Below are 22,638 nucleotides of genomic sequence, written 5' to 3'. Positions count from 1 at the left end.
TCATCTGTTAGTCGTCAACAAGTGTTTGTTAAGGGCAGTTTGTTTGTTAATAGATTGATCTTATGTACGTGTAAATTAATTATGTACATTTACGAGTTGCCGTTCGAAATAAATAAGGAGCTGTGTAGATTACTCGATAATGATGATGATTGGAAAGAATTGGCTGGAATTCACATGAAATATTCTGCGTTTGAAGTAAACGTGAGTTTTGTATTTTATGTATCTATGTATATATATTATGTTTTTGGACTTTCCCAGTCATAAATGTTAAGGATTCAATGATTTGGAAATCCCAAGCATTTTATATTGCAATTATATGAACAAAAAATGTTTTTCCCTTCTTAAAGGATAACTTAAAAAACGATAAACATTGGTACAATCATATAATGTGGTTATGAACAAGACTTGCTGCCGTAGAATATTTGTTAGTAGTGAGTGCAAAATTGCTTACAAAACTTATTTTATTTCGATAAAGCTGAAATAAAAACAATGAAAGTTCATAGATTTCTAATTGTTTTATATATTAATCATTAAAATTACAACATATACTATAAAAGTGATCATAGTTGAAGTAAAAATATCCTGTGTGCTCTCTATATTTAATATTTAAACTATATTTTCTACTTCACTTATTACCATATGAATTTATTTATTCCTTTACACTGTAACAAAACTATGCCACAAATAATTTCATCAAATTCCATCTAATAACAATAAAATAATTTTCCCTTATCTTTGAAGTGGTTATCTTAAAACAAAACAAGGAAAAAATATCTTCACAAGAGAATGGTTTTTATTGAATATAATTTAATTATTATCTTATGAATTTGAAACATGTTTGGGACAAAATTAAATTGAAGTCAAACTCAGACTATGCCAGATAAAAAAATTTAAAAGAGGAAAGTTATTTGTATGAATGAGGTCACGACACATAAATTTAAAAAAAAACTTAATATAGAACCTTCAACTTTTTGCTCCCTTAAGTACATTACCAACTTAAAAACATAATGTAGGAAAATTAAAATTATTGTTGAAGTCAAGAATATAAATAAAATTATACTATAAATTTTAGACTTAACAATTTAACGAGACTGAATAAAAATATAGTCTCATATGTAACATATATAATATGTATATAATTACGTCACTGTATAATAAATTTGATATATAAGTATATTGTTTACCAGGAAATAGAGCAAGTAGCAACTCGGCAGACATCATCTCCGACGGACCAATTGTTCAAGAAATGGGGTCAGTTAAACCATAGAGTGGAAGAACTGTTCATATTACTTCACAGAATGAAACACATACCAGCTCTAAGGACCCTTGTACCAGTGGTGGATGCAAGGTTTCATAGATTACTTCACAAACATGACAGTAAGAGCTTAAAAGACAAACACACACCACCCAGTGAAGGTAATTATTACAGTATTTAGTTGGTAATTTCTTCTAAAGTAGATTATACTATTTATTTATATCTGTTTGGATATATTTTTCAGAAAAGGAAGTCAATTTTTTTGATAATTATGAGGTCATTCACCTATTTTATCTATATATATATATGTACAAAGATTAATTTCACATACTTATTAAAAATAAATGATATTGTCCATTCGTGCAGGGAATCATTGTAATATAAACTCATTAAAAATAATTAATTTCAGTGAATTTAAACAAACTGAAGACACAGAAAGTTGATGGAAGCGAAAGCTCTCTGCCGTTACCTGTGATGCTCATCGAAAAGGTATCACGTTTATTATATTAAAAAAAATATATATTTGTTTTTTTTTTATAACTGAACATAATCTTTTTGTATATATTTTGTTTACAGGGTGTTCAACTGCCAACAGCTAGCCCGGGAACCGAAAATTCACAAACAGAAAATACTAGCACGGAATCAAGTAAAGTAAGTACAATATGCCCTTGTGTTGCCTAAATTAAAATATATATATATATAATAGAAAATAGCCGGATATGGAATAAAAGGGGTGAGAGGTAAAATACTAGTAATATTTTGATCAAAACATGGACTCTAACTATCCCTACATACTTAATTACCTAAAAATTTATGATATTACTTATATATATATTAATGAGACATAATTTTTAATAATAGCTATGGAAATAACATTCAGATTTAAGATTCTCATTAGTGATAGTGAAGATGGAAAGACTGAATGCTTCTTATGTGCTACCTTGAGGACTCCTTGTTAAGTACAAACGAATTCTGTTTTCAAACACCAATACACTAAGTCAGCATCATCATCATCATCAGCCTATCGGAGCCCACTGCTGAGCCAAGGCCACTTCTCGCATGGAGAAGGTTAGAGCATTAATCACCAACCTTGCTCAAGACGGGTTGGCGATTTCAATCTCATAATTTGAAATTATAAGACCAGGTTTCCTCACGATGTTTTCCTTCACCGTCCGTCAGTGGTGTCCAAATACTCTTAGAAAGTACATATGACTCGGAAAAGATCACATTGGTACTTGCCAGGTTTCGAACCCGCGCCCTCATGTGTGAGAGGCGGGCCTTTAACCTCCAGACCACCATGACTTACACACTTACACACGACTTATACACTAAGTATTTTCATATACATATATATATCACTTTTGAAACTATGTGCATGTATAAGGTACGCTCGCTCGGTATTATTGAAATAACAATATAATATTAAGAGCTATGGAGGTAGATTTATAATAAAGTATTATATTAGCTTCTGTCCTTCAGTTTTACTGACCACAACACGTGAAGAATAGTATAGTTGTATTGACACTGCAATTATTATTCAGTATTATATCTCCGGTTGTCGAAGTCATGGCGGCCTGGAGGTTAAAGGCCCGCCTCTCACACGTAAGGGCGCGGGTTCGAAACCTGGCAAGTGCCAACGTGATCTTTTCCGAGTCATATGTACTTTCTAAGAGTATTTAGACACCACTGACGGACGGTGAAGGAAAGCATCGTGAGGAAACCTGGTCTTATAATTTCAAATTATAAGCTTGAAATCGCCAACCCGTCTTGAGCGAGCGTGGTGATTAATGCTCTAACCTTCTCCATGCGAGAAGAGGGCTTCGCTCAGCAAGTGGGCTTCGATAAGCTGATGATGATTATATCCGTGACCAACTCAAGTGAACCTCAAGATCCTGGTCTACTGTTTAATTCTATATTATCTACTTTCTGATTATTTTTGGAATAGAATTCAACGAGTCAAGCCAGCAAAGAGGGATTTGATAATGAGTTCCTAAGGAACGTGTCCGCTATACCGATGTTGAGTTATGAAGATCTCAGGGAAGCGACCAACAACTGGAGTGAAAGCAATTTACTGGGGAGAGGAGGATTTGGACAGGTTTTTAAAGGTTTTTATATTTTAAAAATATCAATTTCGATGTTTGAAGAAACCAACCATTTGTAATACGAACTCTATAATAAAAATTTTTTTTTTGTTTTTCAGCCATTTTGTGATATTTTTTTTTTATAAGCATAATTTTTTGGGGAAAGTTTTTTTTTTTGATTTAGCGTCATCATATTATGTTCCAGGCGAGTGGAAATTACTTCCGGTAGCTGTGAAACGTCTTCGCGACAACGATGACAAGAACAGGGAGCTCATCCGGGAGATGTGCCTCAATCAATACAGGCACGACAATATCCTGCCCTTATACGGGTACAGTTTGGGCGGTGAGTACCGACATGACTTATCACACACATCACACTCAGGCTATGAGTGACACTTCACAGGTTATAAGTGATCACATATATAAATCAATTACTTTAGGCGTGTATGCTGCTTTCGCGTAAAATTACTGAACCGATTTTGATAAAACCTTCCTATTATGTACATTACACAAATGATTCTTTCCACGTGTTTTGGACGGAAGTCATAACTGATAACAGCTGTTAGTGTAGTATGAGGTCACGTGACACAGGCCATAGACGCAGTATTATTTCTTTAGGTACGTATTATGTATGTTTCTCTGAACGTGATAATGAAGACAATGCGGGCGGAGTCGCGGACAAACACTAGTTCCTTTATATATCTTATCTGGATCAGTTGTGCTTTTGTCAGAACTTTGCTATAGCGTGTGACGTCACAATGAACTAATCCTAACGAAATGAATAAAATTTTCTTCATTTTCATATAATATTCAGAGAGATCGTAACATAAAGAATTATATTAATGTTGGAGATAAAAAAATATATCTAGAATATAATTCATTTATAATATTTACGTTTTAGGTCCCGAGGCGTGTCTCGTGTATCAGCTGATGGCGGGCGGATCCCTGGAACAGAGACTTAGGTAGTAAATATTAATAATATTATGATATTTACTACAAACAGACATACAGCACCAAGAAACTTTTTTATGATTTATATACATATATATATATGTATATATATATATATATATATCCACCCCGGAGTTAATATTACGTCCTACATGGCGGTTTTTACCGATGATGTTGCGTCCGACTGACTTGTTGCATCCTGTATACGGACGCAAGATTGACTATATCTCAAATTCAGCCAGAAGTAGTGGAAAGGTTAGTACAATGGCTGGGTGAAATATTGGCATGGACGTTGTTTTGTCACTGGAGTGCCTTTCAGCGTATTTCTTAGTTCCGCTGTTTGACGCGCGAATTTTGGAGGGCGCTCTTTTGCATCGTATATCAGTGGCGTATATTCGATATTTTGTTTTCGTACAAAACGTCGATAATGTGGCTTCTGTATATAATAAAAGTTTTTATCAATTCTAATGTGAGATTTAATTGCGTCACACAAAACGACATTATCCAGAACAAACGTGGGGCCCACAGAGGTGAGGGGGCGGAGTTCGCACGCGACATGCAAGCGGCATGTTTTTGTTATATTTCGGCCTTAAAACGCGGACGTAACGACGCTTGTGGTATAAATATTGTATAGTGGAAGTAAAATAGCAGGCATCATGAAAAGAAGTGCCAGGATACTCGCATTAGCAAGTAAGTATCTCATTAAGTATATTAAAAATAATGATTAGGTAAGTACCTAGTAAGTTTTAATTTATTCTTAGTTTGTAAATTTAAATTATCGTTATTATCTATAATGAATAGTATTAATTTTGTTTATTTGTTTTGTACATTAAGAGGACGGTGTTTGATTATAATACAAGTTCACAATAATATTGAATGTTTTCTGTAGGCAGTAGGTTAACGTGCGCGCATAAACAAACGCGACGCGACGTTGCGTTCTGTGCTGTGGTAGGTCATCATGGTTGTCGTGATTGATGTAGATCGTTTCTTTAAAAGAAGTGATTTCAAAAACTATTTTAAAGACAATATAAAATGGCTTTGGCCGTCGACCCATTTTGTAATACAAACAAAATGTTTTAATTGTGGTGCGGCTATAAAGAATAATATCAATATTATTATAAATCATTTTGTTCTACCTATGAAACGAAACAACATAAAATCGCTCTATAAATCTTCATTTTTCTGGTGCAGCATTTGTGCATATGCAATTTACGATCATTATGCTGACGACGAGTGTCCTGTTTGTTGTTGAACTGTTTCGTAGGTACTTACCTGTCTAAAAGTATTTTGGATTGATTATATCAACTATGTCCCTACCTACATACCTACGTATCTGATTTTATTTGATAAGTACCTATTGTATATTTTAAACGAGATCCCATCAGTGACTAAGATAAAACCGCGAATTGGAACTAAAGTATTTAAATATCTGTACTTACTAATATTGTAGAGACGAAATATTTAATCGAGCGTTTATTACTATTTAACTTACGAGACTACTGAACCAATTCAATTATTTTTTTCGCCATTAGAAAACTGTAATGAGAAGTAAAATAGCCTATACAAGTGTCTCGAACTGGCGTTTGGTTTCGGGACACCTATATAATTTCAAGCAACTGGTTGTTGCTATATACATTAAGTTTACTGTTTACTATAACGGTTTAAAAATATTTTGAGTAGTCTTTACACCGATACGTATGATTTATTTAACTGACTTTTATTGTTTTTCTTTTAGGAGGAAATAAAGAAAATTCACGTGATTTATTTGATTCAACGTTGTTCAATGAGGTTTGTACCTACATATCTACATGAATTTTAATTATTTTAATAACCGTAACTGTTTCATGCTTACGACTTATTTAACGACCGTATGTGCTTTCCAGGAACAAATATCTGTTTCAAGTCCTGATTTTTCTGACACAGATTCCAATTATGCACCGCCTGTACAAGATGTAAGTAGGAGTTTAAATAACCTACAATTTATAGGAAAGAAATTTTATATTGTTGATTAGTCATATTGTAAAAACTTAATAAATTAAAAATATAAATCATTATGTTAATTTCACTTTTGCAGACTTCATCTGATGAATCTTACTTATACGATGACAAGATTTTGGATCGATTTTGCTCATTTGGCAATGTACCTCATTCATCAGAAAAGTTTCATCAGAAAAACTACTCATTATTAGAACTCAAGCCCATATCCGACAAAAACATTGAGCAGCCTTTAAATGAAGAAACCTCGGTAATCTGTAGTGATAGTATTTTAAGTGATATAAGTAATTCTCCTGGCACAACTCTTAGTGTGGATAGTAGATTATTAAAACCAGTATCCATATCGACACATAAATCTAATTCTGTTGTTTCGGGGGACACTGCAACTGTTAGCATTAGTAACCATACCCAAGAAGATGAGCTTACAAATGATGATGATTTTATCATACCAAAGAAACCACCTAAAAGCAACCGCGCTATCCGAAGTAAGGACTACTGTTTTTTCTGTGAAGGTTTTGTTTTAAATTTTGCCAGACATTTAACTAGACATCATGTTTATGAACCTGAAGTCCAAAAAATTTTATCGGTGTCCAAAAAAAGTCAAGAAAGAAAAAATCTTATCATGGCACTACGAAAAAAGGAAATTTTATTCAAAATTCAGTAGAAATTACTAAACCCATGCGAAAACAAAAATTTACAGATTATTTGCCCTGTACAAACTGTCTAGGTTTCTACTCAAAGAAACTTTTGTGGAAACATATGAAAAAGTGCACACAAAATTCGAATAAAACTACTGTAAATGTTCAATCTGAAGCCCAAAACCTATTATTAAGACATTTAAAAATAGATGAAAAACTTAAGGATACTGTATTTCTGCGAATGAGAGCCGATAAAACATCACTTGTTGCCAAATCAGATGTCCTGATATGTAGTTTTGGAACACAGTACATGAAAACCCACAGGGAAAAACATTTTGTAAACGTAATTTCTCGAAAAATGAGGGAATTAGCGAAATTATTGCAAGAAATGAAAAAGATTAATCCTTCCATAAAAGATTTATTTGACGCACTTAGACCGATACACTACGACACCATTGTGGCAGCTACAAAAATAGTGGGAAAGTATGACTCTGAAAAAGATAGATTTGAATCACCCACATTTGCTATGAACATTTCTACTAGTATAAAACAATGCTGCAATATAGCAATTTTATTTGCATTAAAAAACATGGACCTTACATGGAAACAAACACGGCAGAAATAGAAGCAGACCTAAAAACTTTAATTCAAATCATTGACTCTAACTGGAAATTTGATATATCTAGCCAAGCAGCATCTGATCTTAACACAAATAAGTGGAATAAAGTAACCATAGTCCCGTTAGCTAATGACTTAAAAATCCTAAAAGAATACCTCGGAAAAAATCAGAAGAAGCTGCGAACAAAATCAAAGAAGGTTTATTTAATGTTTCGACTTATATTCAGCTATTAGAGACTGTATACTGTAGAGTTTTGTTACTGAACAGACGCAGGCCTGGTGAGCTTCAGAGAATCAAAGTTCACGATTATTTAGAATCTGATAATAATGCTGCTGATAAATACGAAGAATTTGACCGGGCTCTTACCTTATCGGAAAGAGTCTTGGTACAGAAATTTAAAAGAGTTGTCATTAGGGGCAAGCGTGGGCGCGGAGTTCCAGTTTTATTTAATAAGGAGGTCCAAGAGGACATTAAATTATTGCTCTCGATCAGAAACACATTTGTTTCAACGTCAAATCGTTTTTTATTTGGAAATCCAGGTTTTGAAAATACAATATATGGTTACAAAGTACTGGAAAGACATGCCAGGCTATCTGGGGCAAAAAATCCGAAATCAATTTCATCTACAAGGCTTAGGAAACATTTAGCCACGTTGTCCCAAATATTCAGTATGTCTGAAAACGACATGGAACAGCTAGCTACATTTATGGGCCATACAAGTGATGTACACAAAAAATCATATCGGCTACCGGATGATATCTATCAAACTGCCAAGATATCTAAGCTGCTCATCCTTATGGAAGATGGGAAAGCAGACGCTTTCAGAGGCAAATCCCTGGATGAGATTGAACTTGACTTAAATGAACAAATAGATGAAGGGATGACAGAAAATGAAGTAATTTTAGATTATGATGTCGAGTCACCTGGACGAACGCAAGATATAACAGACGGAAATAAGTCACGACTACCGCGATCAACATCACCACCACCTCAGCCAGGACCATCTGGTCTACAAACTAATACCTTTGAGTCTGTTCATCACGTCAAGAAAGGCAAAAAGAGGACCCTGATACCATGGACTGCAGAACAAAAAAAAGTGTGCTCTGCATTTTTTAAACATCACATAAAAATGAAACAACCACCTAAAAGACACGAATGTGAGGCTCTTAAAGAAAAGCACCGAGACCTCCTGCATAATAAAGATTGGCTCAAAATAAAAGTATTTATACAAAACATTTACAATAAGAAATAGTAGCTTGTACTTTAGTTCGGCTAAACGAATTACAACTTTTTAAATTATAAGCACGTGTCACGTGGGCGGAGCCACGGTATTGCCTTAATACACAAGTTAATTATAGTCAATGACACTCTATCTCTCTTTCTATCTAAATTTCTTAGATTGCTTTTATGTTCCGATTTCGGTTTATTTGATTTGTCCGACATTGATTATTATAACTATGGGTCTACTATTGTACCTACTTGATTTGTAAACAATAAAACTTAAAAATACCTGCTATTGAAACATTTGTTTTATTTTGTGTTCCTACTTAAATTCAAAAGAAACCAGCTCACTTAAATAAAATGCTCCCACATAAACCTAAATATCATATCGTTAACATTCTTTAATTAGCCTAGTGGACTAAGCTAATTATAATTTAAGATTTAATTAATCTATGTAATATAGGGATAACTTGTTTTTAATGTCTGTTATGTACTCCAAGTTGTATAAAAAATATATTATTTTATTCGGCTTCATAAAAAGAGATGATTCTCTATTCATATATACATACATATCGTCACTCCTGTCCCCATTGGGGTAGACAGAGACCACGTCACGCAATGAATTTATTGGGATCTATTATATAGGTACCTAGGTATGTATTGATATACGAAACATCTTAGCAGTCCAAGGATTCGCCGTGCGCGTGCCGGGCCAATCGCGTTGTAAAGAGAGGTATTCGAAGTAGTGCCTGAGACTTGCGACCCAGGTGTAGGTTTAAGGAGGCCTCCCCTGATGCGCATCAACGCTCACCGTCCACCACCCGAATACCCTTCCCTACCTAATCAAATTTAGTGAGATCCTAACAATGCCGCTTTAGAAGACCGCACTAATAGGGAACTTATTGTTGTTCTTGACAGGCCAAGGTCTTTTAACAGGTTGTATAGAGATTTCGCTGGTATACCTCTCGCTCCTACTTTTTCGGCATAAAAATTAACTACCTAACCGTTTTTAATTAATTCCGTGGTCAGGTCGTGGTTCTTGTTTAGTTTTAAATGGTGGTCTTTAGGAAGGACCATTATTTAAAAATAACCTTTAATATACGGTTAGGAGGAAGCAACAAACTTAACAGTTTATGGCGTACATACAAAAATAATATACGGTACTGATATAATCTCAAATATAGCAAGGAGCCATTCAATTAGTAGAATGCATGGAATTAATACAGTACAATATACGGTATCAATATATACAAACATTTAGATGGATGTAGGAAAAACGATTAAATGCATGGCACGAATACAAAAATATACAATGTGTCACATGATTCCCATCGAGAACGGACGCAAAAAACCAGCAAGAATTATTTCAAATTGAATATCTAAGTTTCGTACCTAAACAAAATTTCTTGTCGACAATAGAATTCACATTACATTAATGTAACTATATTCGCACGAATAACAATTAAAAAGTTATTGGAAATGGTAGACGCCATAGGGTTCGATTTTGAAAAGACGCAACAAGACTTCGGCGATTTAAATATATATATATATATATATATATATATATAAAATTGTTTTAATAAATCTCGTTCGAATCACAATTAAATTAATACTATTATTATTACCGTGTGAAAGTTTGTTTATTTGTTACACCTTAACACCTACTTGTTAAGGAGATTACGATTTACGAGATACGATTATTTTGTCCAACTTACTTCTACATATTAAATCTAGAAAAATATTTTTTTCCTAGGGTATAAAATTATCATAATTTAGCATGTACATACAATAAAATGAAAATCCCGTCTAAGAAAAAAATTATTTATTAATTTAGTTGCAATATAATTTTGTATTTTACAAAGGTATAAAACATCACACCCTCCGCTATCTTGGAACCAAAGATACAGAGTCGCTCACGGTGTTGCCAGGTTAGTATTAACTTAATTTTTATCACAATGTTGCCAGGTTATAAAAAAATATTTTATTGGTTGTGTTGATATTATCTAGTAAAATAGTATAAAATTTTGTCAAATATACATATACAATATATATATATATAATTCTAAATTCAGAGGTCTCCAATATTTACACACCATGGCGGGCACACCACTGATACACGGTGATATTAAGCCTGCTAATATTCTCCTCGATCAATGCACTATGCCCAAGATTGGGGACTTTGGTCTCGCAAGAAAGGGGCCTTACGGTGAAGACAGAACACATCTGAAGGTGTCCAGGTATATAACACTATAGATTTATACCAATCTGAAATATTTAAATGGTTACGTGATGGATAAAACTAAAATTATATCCCATATGTAATAATTTATCAAATATTTTTGATAATATTTTGCTACCAAATGAAAATAAACTCTATCTATACTAAAAATAAAGAGCAGTTTCGAATGTGGCGCACAACAGTTACAGATTTATTTTCTCATCAAACAAGCGTTCCTCAAATGTTCTCTTTAATTCTATTATTATCTATGACATGTAATATATAAAAAAAATTGTGTTGTTACAGAGAAATTAATTTAATTTGTGCAAGTATTTTATATGATCAAGCTATATTTTTTCTCATCCTATCCGTATATCTATCCCGGATTGCTAGGTTGAAATGCTGTTTATAGTATTCTAATAATAGTATTACCCAATCATTATATATATATATATATATATATATATATATACATTATAATATAATTTTCTACAATAGCATATATTTTGATTTATTTATTTAAATATAATCAATGCTATGAATAGATTTTATTCTATAATGCTGTGTATTTATGTATGTGATCAATAACGCCCCAGGGTGCACGGCACCCGGCCCTACCTGCCCGACGAGTACCTTCGCTCGCGGTGTCTGTCGCCCGCGGTGGACGTCTTCAGTTATGGTGTTGTTATGTTAGAGATGGCTACCGCGTTACCAGCCATTGATAAGACCAGGCCTGTCTTACTTTTGAGTGATTATATGCAACAATTGGCTAGCGAAGGGGTGGATTTCGGTGAGTCGTCATTATATGTATGAAAAAATATATAATATATGTGCCACTATCGATTTCGATACTATGACTTCAATGTTGTTGTGATAAATTAGAGGCTTTTTTTATATATTGCATGTTAGTTCAAAAATGATTTAATTAAGATAAGTGTAATATAAAAAAATCTTATGTTCTAATATGTCTATGCTTATTGCTTACATAATTTATCTTGACTCGTTGGACTCAATGATAACGATAACAAATACTTAAAAATGTCATTTCTGAAATAGTTTAATTTAATATATTTTTTATTAATTCTAGTCATTCTAAATACTTTCAGGTAATTTCGAAGATAGAATACTCAAAGCGATAAACAATTCTAACGTCCACCTGTGTAGAGAATTCGTCTCAATAGGACTACATTGTACAAAATATTCTCGTCAAGAGAGACCCAACATGCTGGAAGTGTACAAAAGACTGAACGCCATGGAATTTCCAGGAAAGAATTTAACTTGACGAAATAAAAATATTTATATGATTATATGAAGCAATATTAAAAAGATGTGAGAACATTTTTTATCTGTGGTAATTGGATTATAATATATAATTAGTGTGAAAAGGAAATTATCATCGCAATGAAAGTGAAATAAAATTAATTCGACATCCGAGTTCACTTCAATCTTTTTTTAATAAATTGAGTTATAAGAATAATAAATTTAAAAAAAAAACGGTCACGCTATGTGACAGTTGATTGATGTCAACTTAATCAGTTATTAATGCCGTTGACACTGAACTTATTTTAAGCATAAATAATGTATATAGAGACTCGTTATAAGCGTATTTAAGACTAAATATGACTTCCAACTCCGCCCGCAGGAAAGCTTTTTTTTAATGCTGTGGCTTCATTCGCACTGGAATCGTAGAAGACTGCCAATGTCAAGGTTATTATTTGTATATAGTATATTATTTACACTATATAATATAATTAAGTTTGTGAAATTTTCCAGTTTTGTTATCATTAACAATACAAATGACTTCCAATAATTCTGTAACGTTTTTAAAACGTACATCTGAAAGTAATTCTCGAAAAACGTAAAAGTATCGACGGTCTGTGAATTGATTGGCGAGGGAAGAAACTTGCACGTATATTCTTTAATTATAATTTATTAGTGTATGGACTTGAAAGATTCTATTCGCTGTCCTGTGTATTAAAGGTATTGTAATAATATTTGAATTAATGAAAAGAAAGTCGCTTGAAAAGACCACGATTTAAGTCACGTTGAAGAAAATAAAATATATTTACAAAAAAAAAATATTCTTGTTAACACATTTAAATGTTGACTGGGATTGTTTTTATATATTGTTATTTAGAATTTCATGCTATTGTAATGAAGGCCAGTGTACAAAAATATTTTTCATAGATTATATATTTACACATGTTAAATTGTCATTTCTACTTTTATAATAAATCTTTAAAATATTAATTTCCACTTTTATTTCATTTGACAAAATCTTACTTTTAAAATGCAATACAATGTCTTGTGGTGTCAATTTCACAGTAGTTTTGATGTTACTAAGTATAACATGGGTAGTACCTACTAACAGCAGAGCGTAGAAGATTTTCGATAAAGACCTTATTTGTTTAACATATTTTCTTAATAATGAAAAATCAAAAATATACTATGTTATAACTGTTACAGAATAAATAAACATTAATAAAGGTTTTGTATATAAAAAAAAAAAAACAAATCTAGTCATATCAGTCAGCAGGAGTCACATGTTTTTGATTATGCATATAATGTCGTTGAAGAAATTAATAACACTGAGTGAAATTAAGTCTCAAAGTAAAAAAGTTGATTAAAATATAAAATTGATAGAGGCATCAACATGCTGAATAGATCTGTTACCTTCAGACATGTTTTCAGAAACGGCAACACCGTTTGTTTGTGTAGCTAACACAAAGTACATACGCTTACTAAGACTTAAGGTTGCCGATTCTTAAGCTTACCATTAAATCATTTCCATGAAGTTCAAAATATTGATGCACATCACTTACAGTAAATAATATAAATGTATTATTAATAAAAGAGGCTCAAAGAAAATCATGTTTGAGATTCAATCAAAATATATTTTTATTACATTACATCCACATTTACCATGTATATTGTCATAACATCACACTGGGGAACCAATGTCGGGGCATAATAAAATACTGTTAATTTACATAAAAATATATACTAAGAAAACATATGCAATTTACTCATATAATTTTCATCTCAACTATTAAAATAAGAAATCAGTCATAGCTACAAGGATTGTTTATCTTAGATGTGCACCATGATTCTTTACTTGGGTTCTACGTAATACATATTTATATATTAATTCAACTCAAACATAACCAAATCAGTCATTATGGTATCCACCGGTGTGTATAATTCTATCCAAGTTGAGTAAAGTTGTAATTGTTCAAAAGATTTCCTTTATCAAATAAAACATTGATTACACACATCTACATAACTACCAATATTATGTCTAAAAATATTATAAAAATGGACATAGTTAGAATTTTAATCAATCTGGATGATATACATTTTATATACACGCAAACAGAAAATCACTGGAAATTTATGAGACCGAAGTAAATTTAAACAGGACGCGTTCATAGTAACAAAACACAACAATTATTTGATAACAACAATGGGATTTAATAAGAAATTCAATATGTATTTAGCTGAAACGACGCAATCATTAACAATTGTCCGAAAAAGTTCTGACAGCTTCGATGGAGACGGCGTCCTCGAGCTGACAGCACCCCTAGCTTCTTTACACTCAATGCATTTTAATTCGTAACCTTTAATATTCAGATTTCTATGACCAATATTATATGAATCGTGATCATTTAGTAAAACACCTTTAAAATTGATCTTATCGTCCGAACGTAAAAGGCGCGTAAAGTTTGTAAATAAATTGTCAAACGTCAAAATGATTTCTGAGTGACGTTTCAATAGGCCGCCATTCGCTTCCATATTCACTGTTATTTCGTATGTGTATCTGTAAAAAAAAAATAAACTGAAAAATAAGATTTACGTAGTGATCGATTTATTATGGGTTTTTTACCCATTCTCATCACACTGGTGCCTTTATAATTTTTCTGAATATTATACAATTTAATTAAAAAAATATAGTTACAAAACTATTTCACTATCAGCAATGTAACAAACTAAGTTTATTCATTACATTCGTGCGAGTATCGTATGTTATTTCAAAATAGTAATTTAAAATTAAAAAAATATATACTTTTCATAATTAAGCACGCAGAATTAACAAGGCGCAAGTCGGAAATCTTTGTAATAATAGTCAAAATTTTATAGCAACTTTATAGACATTTCTTTTATGTAATTGTGTATAACTTACTCATTAAAATTATTCAAATGGCAGCTCTTGCCGCTCTCTTCAGCCACAGTCTGCACAAATTCACAATCGGCCACGTCGTTACGGCACAGACTAGAAAACTCCTCGCCGTAGTAACATTTGAAATACTCCGACATTATTTGGGGCAACCAGCCAGCGACAGTGTTCCATTGATTCCTGACACTTTTCACTCTGACATCTTTAACATAACCCTCCCAGTTCACGTGAGCTCCGTCCAGTACGGAACACTTCATCTGAGTGGTCGCCATATTCCTCTCGTTCCAAGATGGCGTGTTACATTGGTTGTAATAATCGTCCCAGTTGATGTGATACAAGCTATCCTCGTAGTCTGTCATAAACTCGTTCTTCAACAGGTTTTTGATGCTGGATTTTTCATCTCCGATGATCTCTATGAGCCCAGACGCGATGCCGTCCTCCTGGATGTTCACAGCGAATTGGTTTCCGGTGTATATTAACGTTATCATACCTATAGCGATCTGTAAACAAAAATCTGTTTTATTGGCCTTGATAAAGAGAATTTGTATTCGTTAATTTTTTATTAGCTACGCACCTGAAATGGAGTGACAAACTTCTTTGTGGCTTCGGATTTCGCAAGGAAACATGTGACAGTTAAACCTACGACCAGCCAAATTAGGACCGTCAATGTATACAATAGTTTGGACATGGTGACGTATTGAAGGAAGGCTATTATTGGTAAGGTCACTGTCACTATGCCCATTAGGGGCAAGAATAGAAACGTACAAACTAAAGCCAGGGTTCCCCTTATCAAACCGTAGGTCGTACAGCCGTGAGAACACGTTATGAACATCTGCAACCAGCTCAAGGTCACGCAATGTGGTAGGGTGTACTTCAATACGCCCTGCCAGTTATTCCTCTTCGCCATCACGGCTAGGATTATCGGTATCAGCAGAGAGAAGAAGACTCGGGCGTTCAAGCAGAATTCTATGCTATTCCCAAGTATATAAGACGGATAATTGGATATGTGCAAATCCAAGAACCTCCAACCTTGATGGACAACAGTATCCTTCTCGTAAGGATATTTGGCGAGAACGTTTATACCGAAGGAGATCAGAGCCAACACGTCCGGGTAAGGACTCCCGTTCGTGCCAAACGACAATAGCGTCAGAAACATTAGACAGAAGGACAAAACACAGAATTCAGAGAACGGCACCCATTGGGTAGCGATGAATGGATACAAGAACAGGTTCACGAACAACGCCAGAAAGAATTGGACAAACGGCGCCAGGTTGTTCCGGACAAACAGATCTTCCGACTCGTCCGGCTGCAAGTTACCGTCGCTGTACCGCAAGAACAGACCCGACCACTTCCGGAAATCTATAAACTGGCGTTTGGCCAGCAGCATCTTGAATGTACAAATAACCATAGCGATTATGCTGGCGTAATAGAAAACTAGCGGGACTAGATGATACAAACTGTCCGTGCTTACGGACAAGTAACATATTAGGAGGACTGACAGTTCGATATTCGACAGTCTGAAGGAGAAGGACCCAAAGTAGTAGAGCAATTTCAGATACAAAACCTGCAAAAAGACTATGGGATGCAGAAAAGCCTGGTGTAATATGGGAATGTGATCTAGAGCCTTCACGCTTGGGTCCGTTAAAGTCAATTCGTAGCTAACTAACGGCAACTCTCCCTGACAGTAATCTACCGCAGCTGATACTAAATTATCCACAGTTAGGTTCCGTATGTCATCATTCTGGCATCTTTCAGGATAATCTGCGAAAGAAAATGACATATATGTACTTGAAAAGAAAAAAATATTGGCAAAATATTTCCTATGAAAGGTGGCTGTTATTGTAGTTCACAGGGAAATATGACAAAGAGGTTTAAATACTCTATTCAAAGCCTGAGATACACATTAGAACCCTAACCAAACATACAATACAAATATTTGGGTCCGATTTTTTATATGGTATATACTGACCACTATATCCTGGTCCCATGTTAGGTGCAAAATGTTATATTTATGAGGTCATTCAATATAATACAAAAATCACTTGTACTCCTCACCTTCATCCACATCATGAGTCCGTATGGTACCGTTGGTATGGAGGTGGTCACCAGCTTGTAGTTTGGAAGGTTCTAAGGCTTGTTCGTCCAACGCCCTCTCTTCTTCTATTAACAAAAATTTTCATTATACGTAACAACAAATTAATGAAATTTTGATACTATTAAACAAATTATATTATACGAGGTTTTTAATAAACTTTATTTACATTAAAAAACGGTATTTCCATTAAGAATTCCAGTTAACAAAGACAAAACATTGTTTGCACTTAATTACTATCTGATATATAGTCAGGTTACTTTCTTTCTTTCATACTTAAATTCCTTTAATTTAATTTTTTTGTTGATAAAAAGTTGGCTTTTAATATAATGGAAAAAAATTTCAACAGGTTCAAAGACACTGGCCAATTTGTTACCCCTTGTTACCATCTGTTACCATACTGACCTGGCGTCTCATCGTCCAGTGAGTCCTCGCCGGGGCCCTTCCTGAGAGTGGTGGCGCATATCTCCCTTATGCGCCTCTCCAACTGAGCCGTTGTTATATATTGCTCGCCGTTCGATAAACTACATATAATTTTTTACACTAATAATTAACTGCATACGAGAAATTATATTTATTTAATTTATTATAAGAGACACATTTATTGTATGTTTTTGGTGGAAAACTTCTTACGCGACATCTAACGGGGTTGCGTTAAACGTTTAACGCTTTTGGGGAGGGGGAGGAGGGAAGGGACGGAGCGAGGAATGCGTGGCGTGACAATCGACTGTGTCTTATAAGTAATGTTAATAGGTTTGTCTTAAAAATACACTAAAAAATTCCTAAGAAATCAATATCCACATCTTCCTGTTTACATTCCAACATTACTAAGTTTCGCTTCCTCCGCGCGGAGGGACTCCACGCACTATTATTTCTGTATTACTCTTATTACTAAATGACCACGTCCTCTTCCTAAACATCTTAACATATTCCCAACATTGTTATTAAGTCTTTTTTTTAATTTCTGTATAATGAAGACAAACAGATTTTTTATTATACATACATAATAAGTAATATTAAAGAATTTGTGTTACGTTCAGGACTTATAGGAGTACTTTTGCTAGAGTGACTTTATAATAATTGTTTGAGACCGGTTAAAAAAAATTGTATTAAAAAAATATATTGAAGTGAGAAGAATTTGAATGATAAGATCATGATGAACTGATTAAGGAAACTCCTGACCTGCTTAAGGTTCTGGGACGTTATACAGGGTGTTCCACTGTCAACTGATGTATTTAATGAAAGTTACCTCGCAAACAGATCCCTGGCAGCTTTCCTTGCAACCGTCTCTTGACGGCTCGCTGCTAAACATGACTTGGCCCGTACTATTGGAGCGCTGTCTTCGTCTATAACACCACTCCGAATACAGCTGTCGTGAAAATAGAACATCAATAAGTACTTTCTATTAAAAAAATCCTATCAAGGTAGATTATATAAGGTATAATACTTGAGATAAAATAAAGAAAAGATATAATAGAATGAAAACTTCATGGATACGAGCAGATTTGAACTCGCAACCTCAGGTATACAATGTTGCAGTCCCGTTGCCAACTGAGGTGAGCACCACTTACCAGCTTCCGCGATTTAAATTTTCTATATTATATTTTTTATTTCAACTTAAAGCAAGCAATAATTGTGAACCGATTATTATCCTAATGATTTAAGAAACAGCCTCACATAGAATTCTGGAGTTCTAAACGAACTTTGTCCCATCTCACTTTCCATATCGCAAAATCCTCATAATCCCGATTCATTTATAAAACGTCTTACGGTGCAAGACGCGAAATGAGACATGTTAGCGGTCGACACTTGTTTACCGGGGACTATGTAAACAACTATAAAAGAATGTAAATATTCAACAAATTCTGTTTACCTCATATCATAACTTCAAACAATAGTGAGAATCCAAAGAAATATTTAAAAAAAAATATTGGTTATCTTATGTCATCCTTTTGTGGTTATTGTCTTTTTAATTCAGGTTGACATTGTAATGTAAAAAGTTTACACTGTAATAAACCTCTTCAGTTTATAATTTTATATATTTATAGATTAAAAAAAAAAAAGATTACTGCATGAAATTTTAAAGTATTTATAACTTTTCTAGCAAATTTAATAGGAAAAGAAATAAGATGATCTTGTTAAACAAATTATTATTAACAAGTCACAATAATATATATATATACTATATTATATAATAGTCTTACAAATTTTCATTTAGAACTATACTATGAATTATGCTAAAATATTTGTCAGTCCTTAGCCTTACTTAAATTGTATAAAAATATACATTTTTTTTTTTCAAAATGTGTATAAGATCTCACAAAAAATATATATGGAAAAATCTCTGTTTTTTTTAAGTTTTTTGTATACTGTAAAAAATATTATCTGAGATCATCCATTATCTGACTACGTAAGTATTAAAAATATTAAGGGACAACTGTAGGATTAAACTTTCAAGAAAAATAAATTACAGATTTTGGGTAAAAAAAAAATATAAATTTGCCCCTGATCAGGGTAAACTAACCGAAACGTCGGAAGTATGTAGTTTAAAATAATAAAAAAAGGCGTAGTGCAGTCGAAATTATTGGTTTTATTTAAATGAATATGTACATGCGAAAGTCTTAGATAACATTTTTCGTACAATTAAAAAATATTATCAGTATGTCGATACGAGAGGCATGAACAGAGATTTGGGGTAGGGTAAGCGGAATATGTTTGAAAAAATAACCAATTTTCATCATAATTTCCTCCTCTAAGACTTTGATAATATTCGCGCGTAAAGTTACAACAGTTCGATCAGAACTAACATCCATATATTTTATAAATCTATCAACTACCTCTTAACTACAAAAGTACCTTAAAACGATAACGAGCTGTTCATCACCGCTTTATGAAAATTATTTAAATCGTAATAACTAATATCCAATATATATTATTATATGTAAACCAAATAAGAAAAACTTATTTGTGTGTACACAACCTGCTAGCTAATTATAACTATCATAATACTTTTTATTAAAACGTATAACATTACCTTTTTTTAGTTAAATCTTAAAACATCACACACCTTCCCTTTGTTACGTACGCGCTACCTATTATAAAATAAATGAACATCGCCGGGGCAACATTGTTGTATGGATAAAATATCATATAACGAGTGAGGCCGCTGACTCCGCGGAACGAACACCAAGCCGTGTGAAGCAGGAGATTCCTGATACCACACAAGCTATGGAATGGTATTGCTATCCTAACATCGGGGCAATCATGTAGTCCTAGGTATAGGTTATAAGTTTTAATATGTAATTCTTATTATAATATACATATAAGTAAGTTTCGTAGTTTTCCTGGAACCTCTGGTTGCCACCTTATATAATTCCTTTGTAACTATTTTTATTTTGATCATCAAACGACAACATGGAAAATGTACTCGTAAATAATTTCGTTAAACACACATCACAATTACAGAGCTCACAGCTATATTTTTATATTTTTTGTTAATAAATTCACTAATTATCCAATTAAAACTTATTTACATGCGCTTAGAAAGACAATAATAAAAAAATGGCGAAAAAAAATTTTGAACAGTATTCCTACAAATTAAATAGTCCCTTTTCATTTGACAGTTTCTATGACGTTATAAACGATTAGGTTTAAGGAAGCAGTGCCTCTCGAGCACTAACACATGCATAGTTCTTGCACACACACATGCAAATATTTCCTGCATACAACATGAGATTTGTAGATCGCCCTTGAGATTATTTGTAGGGAAAATATACAACGAGTAGTTGTGCTTACGGCCTTTGGGCTGGGAGGCGGCGCTAGCGTCTAGCAGCGGCCGATCGAAATAGTTAGTTTTTGAGGTGATAGATGGCACTTTCAAAAATTTTACCAAATCGTGAATGAGACGACATTAAGTGTCGGTAAAAATTATTTTCCGTAATGTGTGATTAAGAGAATGTAAATAAGAATTAATAAATATAGGTTTAGTTGTTATATGGGTAGGGTAAGCATTGCTTATTTGCATCAACGGTGCCCACGCCACTGTCGGGATATGTATTTAATTTTTATCCTATTATTATTATTAAAATAAAATGTATATTACAAAAAATTCATCAACACAAGCAGGTTTGAACCGGGGACTTGTGAGATAATGGTTCGTAGATGCCTTTCTTATTAAACTATGGTGTCTTTTATTGAATTAAAAATTAAAAGTAAAGTATTTAAAAATTTATAAAATGATTCAAGGTTTAAATGGTATCACTTTTCTTTTAGATTCATATAAACTATTTGGAATTAAAATTTCACTGATAAGACATAATTCCATAATGTAATATATATATATAATAAATCTTCCTTATGGGTTACATTTCAACTCAACTTAGTATTTATAACCAGAAATGTTACATATAAATAAGATTGTAAAATTGTCTCTGATAATATATAACCTTATCTATTTCTAATAGCAGGACCATAAAGATGGATATCAAAAACAAAAGAAAGATACATCACAATCACAATTTTAAAAAGTAATTAATTAAGCTTTTTTATTGCCAAATTAACTTATTATGATTTATGATGTAATATATTAATTATAAGAAATAGTTTAAAGTTATTAGAAGGGATGTAAAAACACTCTCTAAATATATTGTTAAAACACTCACCGACTTAGCATTCTCCGAGCCTCTGGATGTGCCTGCTCCGTAGCACATATTAACCAATCCAAAGCCTGCTTAAAGTTTGATATCTTATCCGCTTCTAGTTCTGTAAATATATAAAATTTCTTTTTAAGTTACGATTTATATTATGAAATTTTTATTTATATATAAATTTAAATCTTACCACACTTTTCTTCTAACAATTGTTTGGCAAGAACTACTTGTGATTCTGCACAACCGTCCTCGGCGAGCTGATTGCGGAGACGTCGCAACGAGCCCTGAGGTCCATCTGAAGGAAGATATACCTCAAAAAGTACATTATCTGATGTTACATGCGTTTGACTAGAGTATATAGCTATAATTCAATTTGTAATCAATAAACATCAAATACAAGGTCATGTAAAGCAGTCGTATAAATTTATACGCCCACCACTCTATTTCAATATCATTCTAAAGTTATAAAAATAAAATTAAATATGAATTAAGTTTTAGTAAGTAGTTCAATACGTTATATCAATATTTTTTTTAATAATTTTTTACAGTGTTTAATAACTTACCATGCAAATTCCATCGTTTCCGTCCCGATGGCATAACTTAGATCTATTATCTATAATTTCCTTAACACACACTTTAAATAACTTTTACATACAATTCACTATAATTTACAAAATATTTTAAAAATCTTAATCACAAAATCGCTCGTATGTCACTTCCATTGTTGTCATTGATTGATATATGA

The 22,638-nt window shown here is 32.9% G+C and overlaps 3 protein-coding genes across 6 annotated transcripts; 2 read left to right on the top strand and 1 right to left on the bottom strand.

The window, feature by feature from the left end:
* Positions 1-13,228, top strand: LOC116774624 (serine/threonine-protein kinase pelle). The gene is made up of 11 exons (XM_032667314.2): positions 1-201; positions 1,188-1,416; positions 1,665-1,744; positions 1,832-1,906; positions 3,201-3,360; positions 3,542-3,679; positions 4,238-4,298; positions 10,623-10,688; positions 10,833-10,997; positions 11,575-11,768; positions 12,085-13,228. Exons 1-11 carry the CDS (start codon positions 82-84, stop codon positions 12,258-12,260), a joined length of 1,464 nt encoding a protein of 487 aa, XP_032523205.2. The 5' UTR covers positions 1-81; the 3' UTR covers positions 12,261-13,228.
* On the top strand, positions 4,398-7,502 carry LOC133319475 (uncharacterized). The gene is made up of 4 exons (XM_061524023.1): positions 4,398-4,977; positions 6,023-6,075; positions 6,171-6,239; positions 6,362-7,502. The coding sequence occupies exons 1-4, from the start codon at positions 4,944-4,946 to the stop codon at positions 6,944-6,946; spliced, it is 741 nt and encodes a 246-aa protein (XP_061380007.1). The 5' UTR covers positions 4,398-4,943; the 3' UTR covers positions 6,947-7,502.
* Positions 13,229-13,851: 623 nt separating the features above from the next.
* Positions 13,852-22,638, bottom strand: LOC116774995 (wolframin). Of its 4 annotated transcripts, none has more exons than XM_061524019.1 (9): positions 22,457-22,638; positions 22,084-22,188; positions 21,906-22,005; positions 18,494-18,613; positions 17,650-17,768; positions 17,208-17,312; positions 15,727-16,913; positions 15,159-15,652; positions 13,852-14,795 (listed from the first exon to the last, which is right to left on the bottom strand). In XM_061524019.1, the coding sequence occupies exons 1-9, from the start codon at positions 22,488-22,490 to the stop codon at positions 14,426-14,428; spliced, it is 2,634 nt and encodes an 877-aa protein (XP_061380003.1). In that variant the 5' UTR covers positions 22,491-22,638; the 3' UTR covers positions 13,852-14,425. The 4 variants fall into 4 exon arrangements, with proteins under 4 accessions (XP_061380003.1, XP_061380005.1, XP_061380004.1 ...); XM_061524021.1 differs by having other exon boundaries at positions 17,208-17,309; XM_061524020.1 differs by having other exon boundaries at positions 22,460-22,638.

The sequence above is a fragment of the Danaus plexippus genome, chromosome 23, assembly GCF_018135715.1.
Source record: "Danaus plexippus chromosome 23, MEX_DaPlex, whole genome shotgun sequence".
Classification (NCBI taxonomy): domain Eukaryota; kingdom Metazoa; phylum Arthropoda; class Insecta; order Lepidoptera; family Nymphalidae; genus Danaus; species Danaus plexippus.
The sequence above is the reverse complement of the archived record's forward strand: the minus strand, read 5'-3'. Positions and strand labels throughout refer to the sequence as shown.

Bases quoted from the DNA above. Each gene is read 5' to 3' on its own strand.
- LOC116774624 (XM_032667314.2), top strand. From the start codon at position 82: ATGTACATTTACGAGTTGCCGTTCGAAATAAATAAGGAGCTGTGTAGA. The intron at 1,907-3,200 runs GTAAGTACAATA...TTTTTGGAATAG, and splicing joins CTAGCACGGAATCAAGTAAA to AATTCAACGAGTCAAGCCAG. The intron at 10,998-11,574 runs GTATATAACACT...ATAACGCCCCAG, and splicing joins ACACATCTGAAGGTGTCCAG to GGTGCACGGCACCCGGCCCT.
- LOC133319475 (XM_061524023.1), top strand. From the start codon at position 4,944: ATGAAAAGAAGTGCCAGGATACTCGCATTAGCAA. The intron at 4,978-6,022 runs GTAAGTATCTCA...TTTTTCTTTTAG, and splicing joins CAGGATACTCGCATTAGCAA to GAGGAAATAAAGAAAATTCA. The intron at 6,240-6,361 runs GTAAGTAGGAGT...TCACTTTTGCAG, and splicing joins ATGCACCGCCTGTACAAGAT to ACTTCATCTGATGAATCTTA.
- LOC116774995 (XM_061524019.1), bottom strand. From the start codon at position 22,490: ATGCCATCGGGACGGAAACGATGGAATTTGCATG. The intron at 22,189-22,456 runs GTAAGTTATTAA...ATCTTCCTTCAG, and splicing joins GAAACGATGGAATTTGCATG to ATGGACCTCAGGGCTCGTTG. The intron at 14,796-15,158 runs GTAAGTTATACA...TTTTTTTTACAG, and splicing joins CATTTGAATAATTTTAATGA to ATACACATACGAAATAACAG.